General features: G+C 30.8%; 1 protein-coding gene across 1 annotated transcript in view; it reads left to right on the top strand.

Annotated features, from left to right (window-relative positions):
- LOC142330902 (sperm-tail PG-rich repeat-containing protein 2-like) overlaps nt 1–3,028 on the top strand; it is a 70,684-nt gene extending 67,656 nt beyond the window's left edge. The window contains exon 7 of the mRNA XM_075376369.1: nt 2,717–3,028. Coding sequence (XP_075232484.1) covers nt 2,717–3,028 — 312 coding nt within the window. The remainder of the gene's footprint in view (nt 1–2,716) is intronic.
- Nucleotides 3,029–15,258: the final 12,230 nt, after the last annotated feature.

A 15,258-nucleotide genomic window follows, 5' to 3' on the forward strand; every position in this document is an offset into this window, starting at 1 on the left:
TTTCATTAAATTCCATTAAGAATGTCAGTTTAAAAATCATTCATAAGCGAATTAATTGTTAGTCACAAACATTTTTTTAATTTTAATTTTTAATTTTTTGCACAAACGTACTTGACAAATAAATAAATATACATCGTGAAATTCAGATTGTAATCTCTTACTATAACAGGATATAATATTACATCCATATTAACATAGACTAATAATAATATGATTGAATAATTAAAATACCTGGAAGATTTTGTAATGAAAGACTATTTATTGTCTAAAATAACTATTTAGAAATAATAAATCATATTGGCAATATATACTGAATGTCAAAATAGGAGGAGAAAAGATTATGGAGGCAGAAGAATTTTGTTATTTGGGAAGTAGAATTACTAAAGATGGACGAAGCAGGAGCGATATAAAATGCCGAATAGCACAAGCGAAACGAGCCTTCAGTAAGAAATATAATTTGTTTACATCAAAAATTAATTTAAATGTCAGGAAAAGATTTTTGAAAGTATATGTTTGGAGTGTCGCTTTATATGGAAGTGAAACTTGGACGATCGGAGTATCTGAGAAGAAAAGATTAGAAGCTTTTGAAATACGGTGCTATAGGAGAATGTTAAAAACCAGACGGGTGGATAAAGTTACAAATGAAGAGGTATTGCGACAAATAGATGAAGAAAGAAGCGTTTGGGAAAATATAGTTAAAAGAAGAGACAGACTTATAGGCCACATACTAAGGCATCCTGGAATAGTCGTTTTAATATTGGAAGGACAGGTAGAAGGAAAAAATTGTGTAGGCAGGCCACGTTTGGAATATGTAAAACAAATTAGGGATGAAGGATGTAGAGGGTATCTGAAATGAAACGACTAGCACTAGATAGGGAATCTTGGAGAGCTGCATCAAGCCAGTCAAATGACTGAAGACAAAAAAAAATGGCAATATGTTTTTATTTTTTATTAATTATAGTCAATGTAACATATCATAATATATATAATGTAACATAATATGGTCGACGTATTTTTATAGCTACAGAATAATTTTGTAGTAGAAATATAATCAGATACCCTAGACTTTTTTTTTACTTTTAGGCGTATTTTTTTTACTTTTTTATACTACATCTTTTTATAGTGTGAGGAAATATTTTTATAAAGTAATGATTATCTAATTTTACTCCCCGGAGTTCTTATTTCTTAAATTTTCCCAATACTGTCGTTTTAATCGGTCCTTTATTAATCTGCCTCATATCACTTAATGTGGCAATTTTGGCAATTCTGCCAAAAATCATGAATTATACTTACGTTGAAACATACGTAAGTAAGATTCTAAGTATAATTAAATGTGCGTGTAAACATGTTCTTGTAATACGTACTATTTTTGAGGTTTTATGTCTCTTTCTTCACTCTTTGATGTTAAAATAATGAATCATTTGAATTTCTCGAGATGGAATTTCACACCGATTACTATAACAAAGCGACACTAATTCGAGACGATAGCGTTAATTACAGTGGATTGCTTTTTTCTAGTGAAACCTAAATAAGTAATCCGAAAATATTACCGCGAAATAAAGCCGATAACACAGTTGTTTCTGATGCACGGCTTACGCACACAAACTACACAACTTAATTTAAAATATTTATCGTTTTATTTAAATATAACATTTTTTCGTTTGTTTAATTCAATGATTCTAACTAAAGCGCGCGCACATATCGTATTTAATTCGCACGGGTATAGCGGTACTATTGGCGACGGTCGGCACTAAATAAACTACTTTAATTTCACAACTTACATACAACAAATTTGGCTTGTACGGTCGGCATCTGATGTAGCCGCGAGACTTAACGCGCTAGGTACCGAACCAACTGACGTTCGAGTTCGAGATCCACCAGACCGAGTTACTCTTTTACACTTTACGACTACAACAGCATTTTTTGGGGTGCGGATCAATTTTGCTAATATTTTTTTCGAGATATTGTTATTTTTTAATTACTGACAAATATGCCTAGAAAAAAATATGACCTTAATTAGTTGAAATCTCGAGATACTGAGGATGACCTTGCTCTACAGCCTCACCCCCTTGAGCTTTTAAGTTGAAAATTTAATGTCATTAATGCCCTATAAATAGAAGTAATCTGACCAAGTTTGGTCAAATTCGGTCCAGTAGTTCTAAAGATATAAGGTGATTTAGAGGCCAACACCGAACACATGTACATACGAATATTAACGTCAGGAAAATTTCTATCCGGTCTTTTGGGTCCCTTAGGTGTCAAAATGTGAAGTTCCGGTGAAAACTGCAAAAATTGGACCGATCTCAATACTTTTCTAGAACTATAGCGCTGCTTTAGATCTACTTTAAAAAGGCCGGCCTCCGAGGCGCAAGTGATAGCGTCTCGGGTCTTTCAACCGGAGGTCCCGGGTTCGAATCTCGGTTAAGCATGGCTTTTTCATACGCTATTTGTCATTCAACTCATACCTAACGGTGATCCCGGGGTTAAAAAAAAATCTGTTTAGAGAAAAAGTAAAGTAAAAAAAAAAATAAAATAAATATTTTTACAATTCTTAAGATTTTGAAATTTTTAAGTCGGGCACCACATAATGATTGATTGTTTGTTTTTAATTCGTCTCTAATTTCTAAGCGAATTAAAATTATTTATTTTGAAATGTTTGTAGTTTTAAGTCGCTTTAATAAATTTTATATTTTTAATCTTAATTTTACACTTGCAGAGATTCAAAACCGTAATTAAAGAAGGACCAGGTCCAGGATATTATGAAGAAAATCGAAAAATTTGTGCTAAGGAGTTTTGTTATTCCGCAAACAAACTGAAAACAGTAAAAGATATTCCATTTTTAACAACGGAAAAGAGATTTGAAAAGCTTGTTAAGGAAGAAGTAATAAGTAATATTGAACATTGCAAAAGGGATAATGTTAAACTGATAAACTACTGGGTTGAGGAAGGTAAAAAAAAAGCCGCATTCTCTTCCACAGAACCGAGGTTTAAATTGGATTTTCCAGAATCACCAGGTAGTTTCTTTTGATTGATAATTTAATTATAATTTTTTTAAATCTTGAAATAACCTTTAGCCTGACGAAGTTTAAAATAAACCTTAAATATACTACTAATTTAATTACTAACTTTCGTTCAGGTATACTTATTGTTAATGTTTAGAAAGAAAAGTCAAAAAGAAAAAAAAATGTATTTACTAGCCGGCCCGTCCAGCCAGAACGTGGACCATCGGAGCCTTCCGGGCCAAGGGACCGCAGAGCTCGCATCGCGCGATTTCCAATTTGCAAGGGGGACAGGCGCCCTGGACACCCGCAGAGCTTTATTCGGTCGCCATTCTCATCTACCCAGAGGATTCCACCCCCTGGACCCCCGCACTGTACGTTATCCCCGTGGTTGTAAGAATAATAATGAAAATAATATAGTATTCAACCTTTATAGAAACCTGGAAAAGAACTAAATTACAAAATATAGAAGAGTAGTAACTACGGTAACTAAAGTACATACACACACACACACACACACACACACACACACACACACACACACACACACACACACACACACACACACACACACACACACACACACACACACACACCTTTGACGACGAAGAATTCATAACTTATTTAAGATCATTAAATCTTAAATTTTAAAGAAATAAATTCTTAAATGATAATTAAGATTATTAATGGAGATATAATTTCTCTTGCTGTTCCTAATTAAATAATCGCTGTAATTATTTATTTTATAAACAAAAGAAAAGCTAAAAGGGATTTTACATTTTGGTGAACATCACAGTGAAGAGATGAAAGTTTTTCCACTGGTAAAAGAAAAGACCACTAAAATCTACACGAATTAAAATCTGAAACCTTCCGTGATAGTGATACGAGATGAAGCGAAGCGAAATCCTATCGCGAAGAGAAAAAAAACAGATTAGTTTCTTTTCTACTAAGTCTTCCCACGGTTAGTCAAAACGAAGAACAAATACCCGGGTGCAGGGTTCGAATTCCGGTGAGGTATGGCGTTTTTTATACGCTAAAAAAATTCGATTTCCGTATCCCACGCACAAGCTTCAACCTTATGTGGTGATATAAAAAAAAAAAAATTTACTTAAGTTACGCCTTGTACACCTATTGTCTGAAGAACCTCCACGGTGTTACAACGAATCGTTTTTTTACAAAGTTCTTCTCTATTTAAATTTTCTCCGTTGAATGAAACACTTTTATTTTCGAAATATGGCAGTGTCGGTGTCGCTAACAGTTCCGCAAGATGTTGTTAAACGCGTATGTATACCTGCGTACTACCGACTAAACCTACATCCCTGGATACCCGTCCTTCCTGGAATCGTTTAAAGAAGCATTCCTTCAGGAAGGTGGTGATGCGCCCACTCTTCATACATTCATATACCACAATGCAATACATCACCGTCCATACAGTACATAGCAACAACATTACGCCAAGAAAACCATCCGACGACAGACAATTAAAAATAAATTTTATTTATTTTTTTTGAAAGTTCTTAATTTCAGATAGATTTCTCATTTCTTAAAAGATAGACATAGGTTTATATTTTTTGATTTCACAATAATTTCCGTTAAATAGTTGTCTTAGTCAAAAATTAAACTGTTAGACGACTTATTGTATACTGAATTTAATAAAATGAACTCTACAAAAAAGTTAATTATAAAGTGAAAATTGAAAAAAAGCTGAATTGTTGATTGTAATTGATTATAAAAATTTTTGCTAGGATAAAACATAATCTTACCGATTCGCAGCATGATTTGCAGTCCAGAAAGAATGTATATCACTGTTGATGATCAACAAAGGTTTAATATACAAAAGGGTTAATATAAGTCAACAAACTTACCCTATATTACTATTTTTTGAAATGTAATTTTTTTTAATAAGACAAAACTATTTATTATTATTTTTTTTTTTAATGAGAAAACTATAAAAAATAATTTTATAAAAAAAGAGTGTCCAAAATTGAGGTATCGTTTTAATTTTAATAAAAAAAAAAAAAAGGCTTTTTTTCAGATATTAAAAATATTTTTATTTCAGTTTATTACAACTAGGTTCCGGTTAAAAATGAAAAATTATGTCGGTCAAGTGACCCCCTACTGGCTCGGCAGGCTCGCAATCTTTTACCAAAATTATCAATCAGGTTTTTCAATAAACTGTTGTCAACGGTTGATATTTGCTCGATAATGTTGGTTTTAAGCTCTTGAACTGTTGCGGGATTATTGCTGTACACTTTCGATTTCAATAAACCCCACAAAAAAAAATCTAACGATGTTAAATCGCACGATCTTGGTGGCCAATTTACTCCTCTACGAGAAATAATGCGATTTTCGAACTTTTCTTTCAAAAGATCCATTGTTTCTCTTGCTGTGTGACAAGTGGGACCATCCTGTTGAAACCACATATTCTCTACGTCTAAATCATAAATTTTCCGCCACAAAAAGCTTCGGGTTATCTCCCTGTAGCGATTTCCATTGACCGTAATCGCATTTCCATTTCCGTTTTCAAAAAAATACGGTCCGATGATTCCTCTGGAACACAAACCACAACACCAAACCGTAACTTTTTGTGGATGTAATGGTTGCTCTAAGATAACTCTTGGATTCTCTTCACCCCAAATGCGGCAATTCTGCTTGCTGACGTTGCCATTGAGCTGGAAATGGGCTTCGTCGGTGAAGATTATTTTGTTAAGAAAATTCTCATTTTCTTCTTGTTTTTCGATGGCCCAAGAAACGAATTGCCGACGTAATGCGTGGTCAGCCGGTTTTAATTCTTGTGTCAGCTGGATCTTATAAGCCTTTAAACGGAGATCACGATGCAAAATGTCGGATAATGTGAATCGTTTGATGTTTAATTGCTGCGAACGATGACGAATGGATGTTTTTGGATCTTCTTCAACACTTTTGCTCACAGCTGCTATATTCTCGGTTGAACGACCACTACGTTGATAAATTCTGTTTCTGTTATCATGAACGGATCCAGTTTCTTCAGATTTCTCAACCGTCAGCTTGATGGCACGATTTGTTGGCGCATTTGTATCTACCGAATTTTGTTCTAAATTTCCTAATTACAACTTGAAAACTTTTGCCGTTTTCAAAAAATGTTTTAATAATAAAAACACGTTGTTCCTTCGTGTAACGTTCCATATTAACTAACCGGAATGTATTTAGAATCTGAAAATAAAAATTTCGAATAAAAATTGCAAGTAGAAAAAAAATGGCAGCAAAATTAAAATACCTCAATTTTGGACACCCTAGAAACATCAACGTAAATTTTAGAGTTTTTAGTTTAAGTTTTACTTTTACACGGTTTTTCAGTTTTAGTGTTTTACACTTGTTCCAAATAAATGCAAGAAACTTGATCGAAAAATGTAATGAGGCACTAAGATAAAACTGCATCTAAAAAATATGAAAGCTAAAGATCGAATAATAAAAGGATCACATTTTACTCCTTCCTTCGTTTTAAATACGATTAAAAAATGTACAAGTTTTTTTTTAATAAAATTTAATTCTACGTTTCATTTACAGCTAGAATATTATTTATCAACAATATAACAGCCGGTTATTATCTGCCACTTACACATTTCTTCTTCTTTTTTTTTGTAAATCAGATCCTGATCAATATACTATAGACGGTATGGCATCATTAATTCGTCGTCGTGTTGAGAGAAGAAAAGTGGCTAAAAAGACCAGTCCTTTTGACTCCTCTGAAGAACGGTTCAAAGTAAAAAAAGAGTTCGAGCATTATTGTATGGTAATTATGTCTTCTATATACATAATTTGTAATACTTATTTTAATTATTACAAATAACACATATTTTTCTTACCCTTTAGCATTTTTTATGATTTTAAAATTTTTAGCCCAAAAATGGAAAAAAAAGTAAAGTTAACATATACTTAATAACTCGGTATTTAAGACCTACAATCAGATCTGAATTAGAAGAAATTTACAAATTCTATTAATATATTATATAAAATTTTGTATGCGGATTCTATTCCAGGATTTCTGTTCGCAAATTATGTGATCGATCTTAATTTCTCAAATAAAATTTTGAATATGGGTTTGACAACCTAATAAATACATAAATATTACATAAACAGTTAAAATTAATCCCCGCCTCTAACCATGTAAAATTCTGATTGTAGGTGGTAAATATGCGCCAAAATTATAGAAAGCATGAAAAATTTGTAAAATTTTTCCCATAATCATAAATCATATGATTTTATTAACTCTAGAATTTTAGTTTTTGCTTCAATTGTTTATTTGTCTTCTCCAACCGGTTTTCCAACTACTACCGGGTCTCTCACTCATTCTCTCTCTCTCTCCCCTTAAAACTCTCGACTTTGAAAAATCAGCTGATTTTGCGATGACGATTTTAACCACTAGACTGACCCGGAGACATAAATGAATGTTATATTCTTGTAGTCTCCGGTCGACCATTCCTTTTTCTTTTCTTTCTTCTTCCTGTTTAGCCTCCGGTAACTACCGTTTAGATAATTCTTCAGAGGATGAATGAGGATTTTATGTATGAGTGTAAATGATGTGTAGTCTTGTGCATTCTCAGTTCGACAATCCCTGAGATGTGTGGTTAATTGAAACCCAACCACCAAAGAACACCGGTATCCACGATCTAGTATTCAAGCCTGGGTAAAAATAGCTGGCTTTACTAGAACTTGAACGCTGGAATTCTCGACTTCCAAATCAGCTGATTTGGGAAGACGCGTTCACCACTAGACCAACCCGTCGACCATTCCTTAGATGGGTGGTTAATTTAAACCCAACCGCACAAGAACACCGGTATCCATCTAGTGTTCATATCCGTATAAAAGTAACTGCCTTTACTAAGATTTAAAATCTCTCGACTTAATCTTAACCTTAAATCTCTCGACTTCGAGATCGGCTGATTTGCGATAACGAGTTCAATAATAGACCAACCCGATGGGTGTGAAATATAACTAAAAATAAATAAATCAAAATGGGATGGTCAAAATGGATATTTCCATTGAAATCTGAAAACCGAAATTTTTCGCGATTACAATATTTCCTTGTTCTAGGAAATAAGATGATTTAGAGTCAAACACTGAACGCACACGTACATAGAAACATTAACATCCGGAAAATTTTCATCCGGTATTTTGGTTTTTTGAGTTCCCCAGGCGTTAAAATGTCAAGATCCGGTGAAAACCGTATAAGCCCAAATTGGACTGATTACAATACTTTCTCTTCTAGTGCGATAGCGATATCTAGACGAAAGTAAAATTATATTTGTAAGAATTAAACTATTACCTAATGATGAAATATGGCACATATTGTAATTATTGTAAGTAAATTTATATTTTTTATCAATATACAGAAGAAAACAGAATTATGCAGTATGATTTAATATACGCCAGTGTACGTTTTTATTTCAGTATATTATAGACATAAAATAGATTTTAATTTTAATCAGTACTGTAGGTACATTTATGGGATTTTTAATCAAAACTCAATGTCTGTAGACAAAACATTAAAAAAAATAATTTCATATGATAAATTAAATAATTGTCCGCACTCTACAGTTTATAATTGGGAAAAAATAATTCAAAATCAATAAATTTTTCTATTTATCATCTTACTTTTTTATTTTTCAGCTTAGTTTTTTAAGATTAAAGAAAGAAGACATAGTAAATAAATTTTTCATGATTTGATATGTTAAGGACGAATTTCGTCCTTATATCCTTAGAGAAAATAAATGATTAGATGATCATCAGTCACTTTACGATCCGCTTTTCTTTTAAAGAAAAGAATGTTTTTAAGTTAGGAGTGAAAATACACTTCTGATTTTGAGTGTGTTATTTGTGGTGTGGGAGGTGCTGATGTCTGTAAGAAATTGTTGTATATAGTCGAGTAAGGCGTTTCTAACATTGTATAAAAATTAGATCAAGGTTTTAGAGAAAAAAAAATTATAAAATATAATTTTTTAAATTATATTCATTTATTTATCTGAATACGTTTATCATAAAGTACCAAGTAACTGAGCAGTACGTGATATAGGCTAAAGGTCAAATACTATAAAAAAATATAAAATATGTTTTTTGTTTTTATTCTTATTTTACAACACCTTTGCCCTATTTACTTTATGTTGCATACAAAACTTTTAAATTTGAAATCATAAGTTTTCATTTTTTCTTTTTTTAATTCTTTGATATTTTTAAAAAATATTATAACGATAAAAAAAGATTATTGCGTTACATTTATTTTGACAGAAAGATAAACTGATCTACTAAAAGTAGATAAAAGTAGATAAAAGTCAAGATATGTTCTACTGTTTAAAATTAAAAAAAATATTGATGTAAGATTGTATTCATCATTGCTTGTTCACGAATTAGCAAAAAATATCACTTTGATTTTTGCTTCGATGATAAAATCAGATTATTTTAAAAATTAATTCTTGAAACAGAAATTATGGGAAAATAGTAGTACATTATGGAACGATTTTTTAAAATTTTGTTTAAGGAAACCGCTTCTAAATTTCAGGTGATGACGTAAAACACAATACGTTCTCGGCTTAATCTTTACTGCTCACTCAGTAATGAAGTCATTTAGATTAATTAACCTATAACCAACTCAAATTTCATTAAAAATATTTGTAAAAAAACATTCAGATTGTTGAGCAGTTCTTGAATTTTAAACAAACATCAGTTTTTATACAAACATACGTACATAAGCAAAGATATTCCAACTAATAAATAAATATTTTTCAATTTTTTTATGTTTATACACCTGGTGTATAAAAGCTCCATTCAGTTTTGTTCTCTCTGAGAGTAATAATTATAATTATTTAGTCTCTGTGGTGAACAGAATACAGGTGTTATTAATAGGCTACATATCACCTCCATTTTGACAGATTTTCATGTTGTTTTTTTTTTGTTTTTTTTTGTCTTCAGTCATTTGACTGGTTTGATGCAGCTCTCCAAGATTCCCTATCTAGTGCTAGTCGTTTCATTTCAGTATACCCTCTACATCCTACATCCCCAACAATTTGTTTTACATACTCCAAACGTGGCCTGCCTACACAATTTTTCCCTTCTACCTGTCCTTCCAATATTAAAGCGACTATTCCAGGATGCCTTAGTATGTGGCCTATAAGTCTGTCTCTTCTTTTAACTATATTTTTCCAAATGCTTCTTTCTTCATCTATTTGCCGCAATACCTGTTCATTTGTCACTTTATCCACCCATCTGATTTTTAACATTCTCCTATAGCACCACATTTCAAAAGCTTCTAATCTTTTCTTCTCAGATACTCCGATCGTCCAAGTTTCACTTCCATATAAAGCGACACTCCAAACATACACTTTCAAAAATCTTTTCCTGACATTTAAATTAATTTTTGATGTAAACAAATTATATTTCTTGCTGAAGGCTCGTTTAGCTTGTGCTATTCGGCATTTTATATCGCTCCTGCTTCGTCCATCTTTAGTAATTCTACTTCCCAAATAACAAAATTCTTCTACCTCCATAATCTTTTCTCCTCCTATTTTCACATTCAGCGGTCCATCTTTGTTATTTCTACTACATTTCATTACTTTTGTTTTGTTCTTGTTTATTTTCATGCGATAGTTCTTGCGTAGGACTTCATCTATGCCGTTCATTGTTTCTTCTAAATCCTTTTTACTCTCGGCTAGAATTACTATATCATCAGCAAATCGTAGCATCTTTATCTTTTCACCTTGTACTGTTACTCCGAATCTAAATTGTTCTTTCACATCATTAACTGCTAGTTCCATGTAAAGATTAAAAAGTAACGGAGATAGGGAACATCCTTGTCGGACTCCCTTTCTTATTAGGGCTTCTTTCTTATGTTCTTCAACTGTTATTGTTGCTGTTTGGTTCCTGTACATGTTAGCAATTGTTCTTCTATTTCTGTATTTCATGTTGATAGATAATAATAGGTGTCAGGAAATAAAATCACTGAATAAAAAGTGAAATTACTAATATTTGCCTACTTAGTTTGGGGATAGTACGCTTATCATAATTCAGAATTTCTATGCTGCTTTCAGTAATGATTGATGTCTAATATCATCTTATTTAAATTTTGTTTTTTTTATAACACATAAATTGGATTGCATTTTATTAAACCAATAAAGAAATTGCCTTGCCAATTACTAAAAAATGCCAGCATCTTACTATAAATGTAACCAGGGTGCTGGTAGCTGATCAATTTCCATCGACACTACTCCCTAAAAGGAGAAATAAAAGTAAGGAAGGAGAAGAATGAAAAGGAAAAGGTCAGTCAAACCACATAGGATTGCCTCTGGTAGATCAGATTATGTTAGTAAACTTTCTTACCCAGTATCCTTACAGTATAGATGTATATATATATATATATATACACACATGTACACATCCATCTCTTAGAATACAATAACTAAGACTTGAAATAATGATTTAAATTTGATTAGATGTGTGGGATGTTTTGTTTATTTTATTCAGTTTGTTTCTAGAAAAGATTTTCCATATATTTCATATAATTTTCTCTATAGTTATGCTCAATGCAAAAACTATTTTATATCAATTTTTTTATATATAGAATTTATATTACAGAAATATTCAGGTGTGAACAGACAAAATTTAAAACCTGAGAAGGAAATAAAATCAAGTATATAATTATTACATGATTTAAAAAATTAATTTAAAAAAATGAAATTTTAATTATAATAGTTTCATAATTGTTTGCCAATTATGAAACTTTTTTATTCTCTCCAACCAGTTTTCCAGCTACTTTTAGGTCTGGCTGTGTATAGGCAAATTCAGTTATCACTACCACCTTACCGGGCCTGATATAGCTGCAGTGTAAGTGTAAATGTACCAGTAAGCATGTACGTAGTCTGGAACAGATTCAGGTGACCATTCCTGAAATGTATAGCTAATTGAAACCCGACCATCAAAGAACACAAGTATTCACAGTTTAGCATTTAAATTCATACAAAAGCAACAAATTTTATTTGTAAATAGGATTGTGTGAAAACACTGCCTCTGAAACATAATGAAAAGTTCACTGCTTCATTTAATCTATTCATCCACAGTTTCTCCTGGATCTTCCTTTTTTAAAATTTTCTCCTTCTCATTCCATTTATCATTCCAACAATCAGTTTTTATTCCTTCTCAATTCATAATTTTTTTGTCTCCAAAACATCACACTACCATCAACTCAATTCTCTATTTCAGCTTTTTAAAACTAATTATTTCCACATTTATAACCCTGAAGGTTTTTTAATTTTTTTCCATTATAATTCTTTAAACTATCATTTAGTAGTTCATTTCTGCCTTGAAAAGATTATCTTCTTTTTGCAACTTCATTCATAATTTTACTTTTAATGTCTTTTTATTAAAAAAAAAATACTACATGTGAGACTTAGCGATTGTTGAACCATTATCTTGCAAGAAAATAGTAATTTTCTAATTCTCTTTATCTTTAAGAGTTAAGATTTTTTTCTTCACTATATGAATCAGTTGAAGAAATTATATAAAAATATATTATTTAATAAAATAAATAAATTTTAGAGGCCAATTGATCCCTATATCTGAGTATTTTTTTATAAAGCATAAAAATTTTTGTACTCCTGGCAAGTAAATATGGAAGATGGAAACTTTTTGAATACTTTTTTTTCTCTTCAGTCATTTGACTGGTTTGATGCAGCTCTCCAAGATTCCCTATCTAGTGCTAGTCGTTTCATTTCAGTATACCCTCTACATCCTACATCCCTAACAATTTGTTTTACATATTCCAAATGTGGCCTGCCTACACAATTTTTCCCTTCTACCTGTCCTTCCAATATTAAAGCGACTATTCCAGGATGCCTTAGTATGTGGCCTATAAGTCTGTCTCTTCTTTTAACTATATTTTTCCAAATGCTTCTTTCTTCATCTATTTGCTGCAATACCTCTTCATTTGTCACTTTATCCACCCATCTGATTTTTAACATTCTCCTACAGCACCGCATTTCAAAAGCTTCTAATCTTTTCTTCTCAGATACTCTGATCGTCCAAGTTTCACTTCCATATAAAGCGACACTCCAAACATATACTTTCAAAAATCTTTTCCTGACCTTTAAATTAATTTTTGATGTAAACAAATTATATTTCTTGCTGAAGGCTCGTTTCGCTTGTGCTATTCGGCATTTTATATCGCTCCTGCTTCGTCCATCTTTAGTAATTCTACTTCCCAAATAACAAAATTCTTCTACCTCCATAATCTTTTCTCCTCCTATTTTCACATTCAATGGTCCATCTTTGTTATTTCTACTATATTTCATTAATTTTGTTTTGTTCTTGCTTATTTTCATGCGATAGTTCTTGCGTAGGACTTCATCTGTGCAGTTCATTGTTTCTTCTAAATCCTTTTTACTCTCAGCTAGAATTACTATATCATCAGCAAATCGTAGCATCTTTATCTTTTCACCTTGTACTGTTACTCCGAATCTAAATTGTTCTTTAACATCATTAACTGCTAGTTCCATGTAAAGATTAAAAAGTAACGGAGATAGGGAACATCCTTGTCGGACTCCCTTTCTTATTACGGCTTCTTTCTTATGTTCTTCAATTATTACTGTTGCTGTTTTGCTTTTTGAATACATATATGCAAAATTTGATTGAAATATTTGACTTTTCTTGATATAAAAGTTGTTATTGAAAAAAAGTAAAAAAGCACGAAATAATGAAAAGAGGTAAAGTAAAGCAAGGTGGGCGGACATTTGTCCACAAATGAACTATTTTATTTATTTCATATTCTGAATTAGTCATTTAAATTTGGCCAATACCTACCAGGACAATCTGAATACACAAAAATCATAATAATTCTCTGTTCAATGATTGTAATTCAGTGAAAAATTTTTGTAAATTCTCTATATTCTTCTATTCATCAGACAGATATTAGTATATCTAGTTCATTTTTATTGTTAAATATGATACCATTATTTTCTGTTTTCAATGGGCATAAAGAAATATTATTTAGTTTCAGTACATCAACTTTTTAAATAGAGGACAAATCTAATTCATGTTTTATAGGAGAAAACAATCTCTTACCAATTTTAATGGTCAAATCTCACTTCCCAATTAAGTTTATATTTCATAGTATAATTATTATTGCAGAACTCGCACACAATTGTACAATCAATTCTTGAATTAATATTTGATTTTGAAATTTTCTCAAAAGATTTCATTTAAATTCGACCCTTTTGCTACATAATAGATGAACAGAAATACTTTCTTCTTCTACTTGATCAATTAAATTAATGCAATTAATTAATCAATACGATAAGACAAAAGAACAACTACATGAAAAAACTGTATAACTGCAACCAACCTGAAACTATGACATGCGATTGAAAATAAATGCATTATCTCTTAAGGCTAAATGAGATTCTGACCTGTAAATAACCATTTTCCAGGATTAAAATAACATAACAATAATAAGAATTAAAATAAAATTAATTTAATCCATAAATGCCACTATTAAATATTATATTAATTCATTACCGACTTCCTAAAATTATTTTTCATTAGAAAATTTAAAAAAATGCCTGACCTTTAATTGATGAGGTCCTCATTTTCTATTTTCCCTATTTTTTTATCCTACTTAAATAATATATTCTTAACTATTTCTGCTTTATAAATTATATTTAATGGTAAATGTTAACTTTGGTTAGGATTTAAACACTTAACATACTTATGAATCACTGTATCACAATATGTACTACTACATAATATGATTGATGCATATTATGCATTTTGACAAATAATCAAAATATTACAGGCAAAGAGTTGATTAATTTATAAAATTCATAAAAAAATAAGACAACTAATTTAAATATTTTATTCTTGAATTTTAATTAACTTTGATAATTTTTTTATTGACGCAAATACTGTTCAGAGATAAATTGAGATTTTTCAGAGATAAATTGAGATAAATTGAGATTTGAGGGGAATTATTATGTTATTTTTTACAGTAATATTTTTCAAATGGTAATAATATTTAAAATATTTATTGAAATGACATTTATTTTGTGGTGCCACCTACTTTACATTCCAATATTTGTTTACGCATTACAGTTCTAAAATATTTCAGTATATTAAATTATAATAAATTTTATCTGTTAAATCTTGTTTTTTTTTCATATTTATATACTTTTTTTTGGTAGTAAAATATCAGATATACATTTATGTTTTGAGGTGAAAAAAACAAGTGTAGTTACACGTT

This window comes from Lycorma delicatula, chromosome 10, assembly GCF_047948215.1.
Source record: "Lycorma delicatula isolate Av1 chromosome 10, ASM4794821v1, whole genome shotgun sequence".
Classification (NCBI taxonomy): domain Eukaryota; kingdom Metazoa; phylum Arthropoda; class Insecta; order Hemiptera; family Fulgoridae; genus Lycorma; species Lycorma delicatula.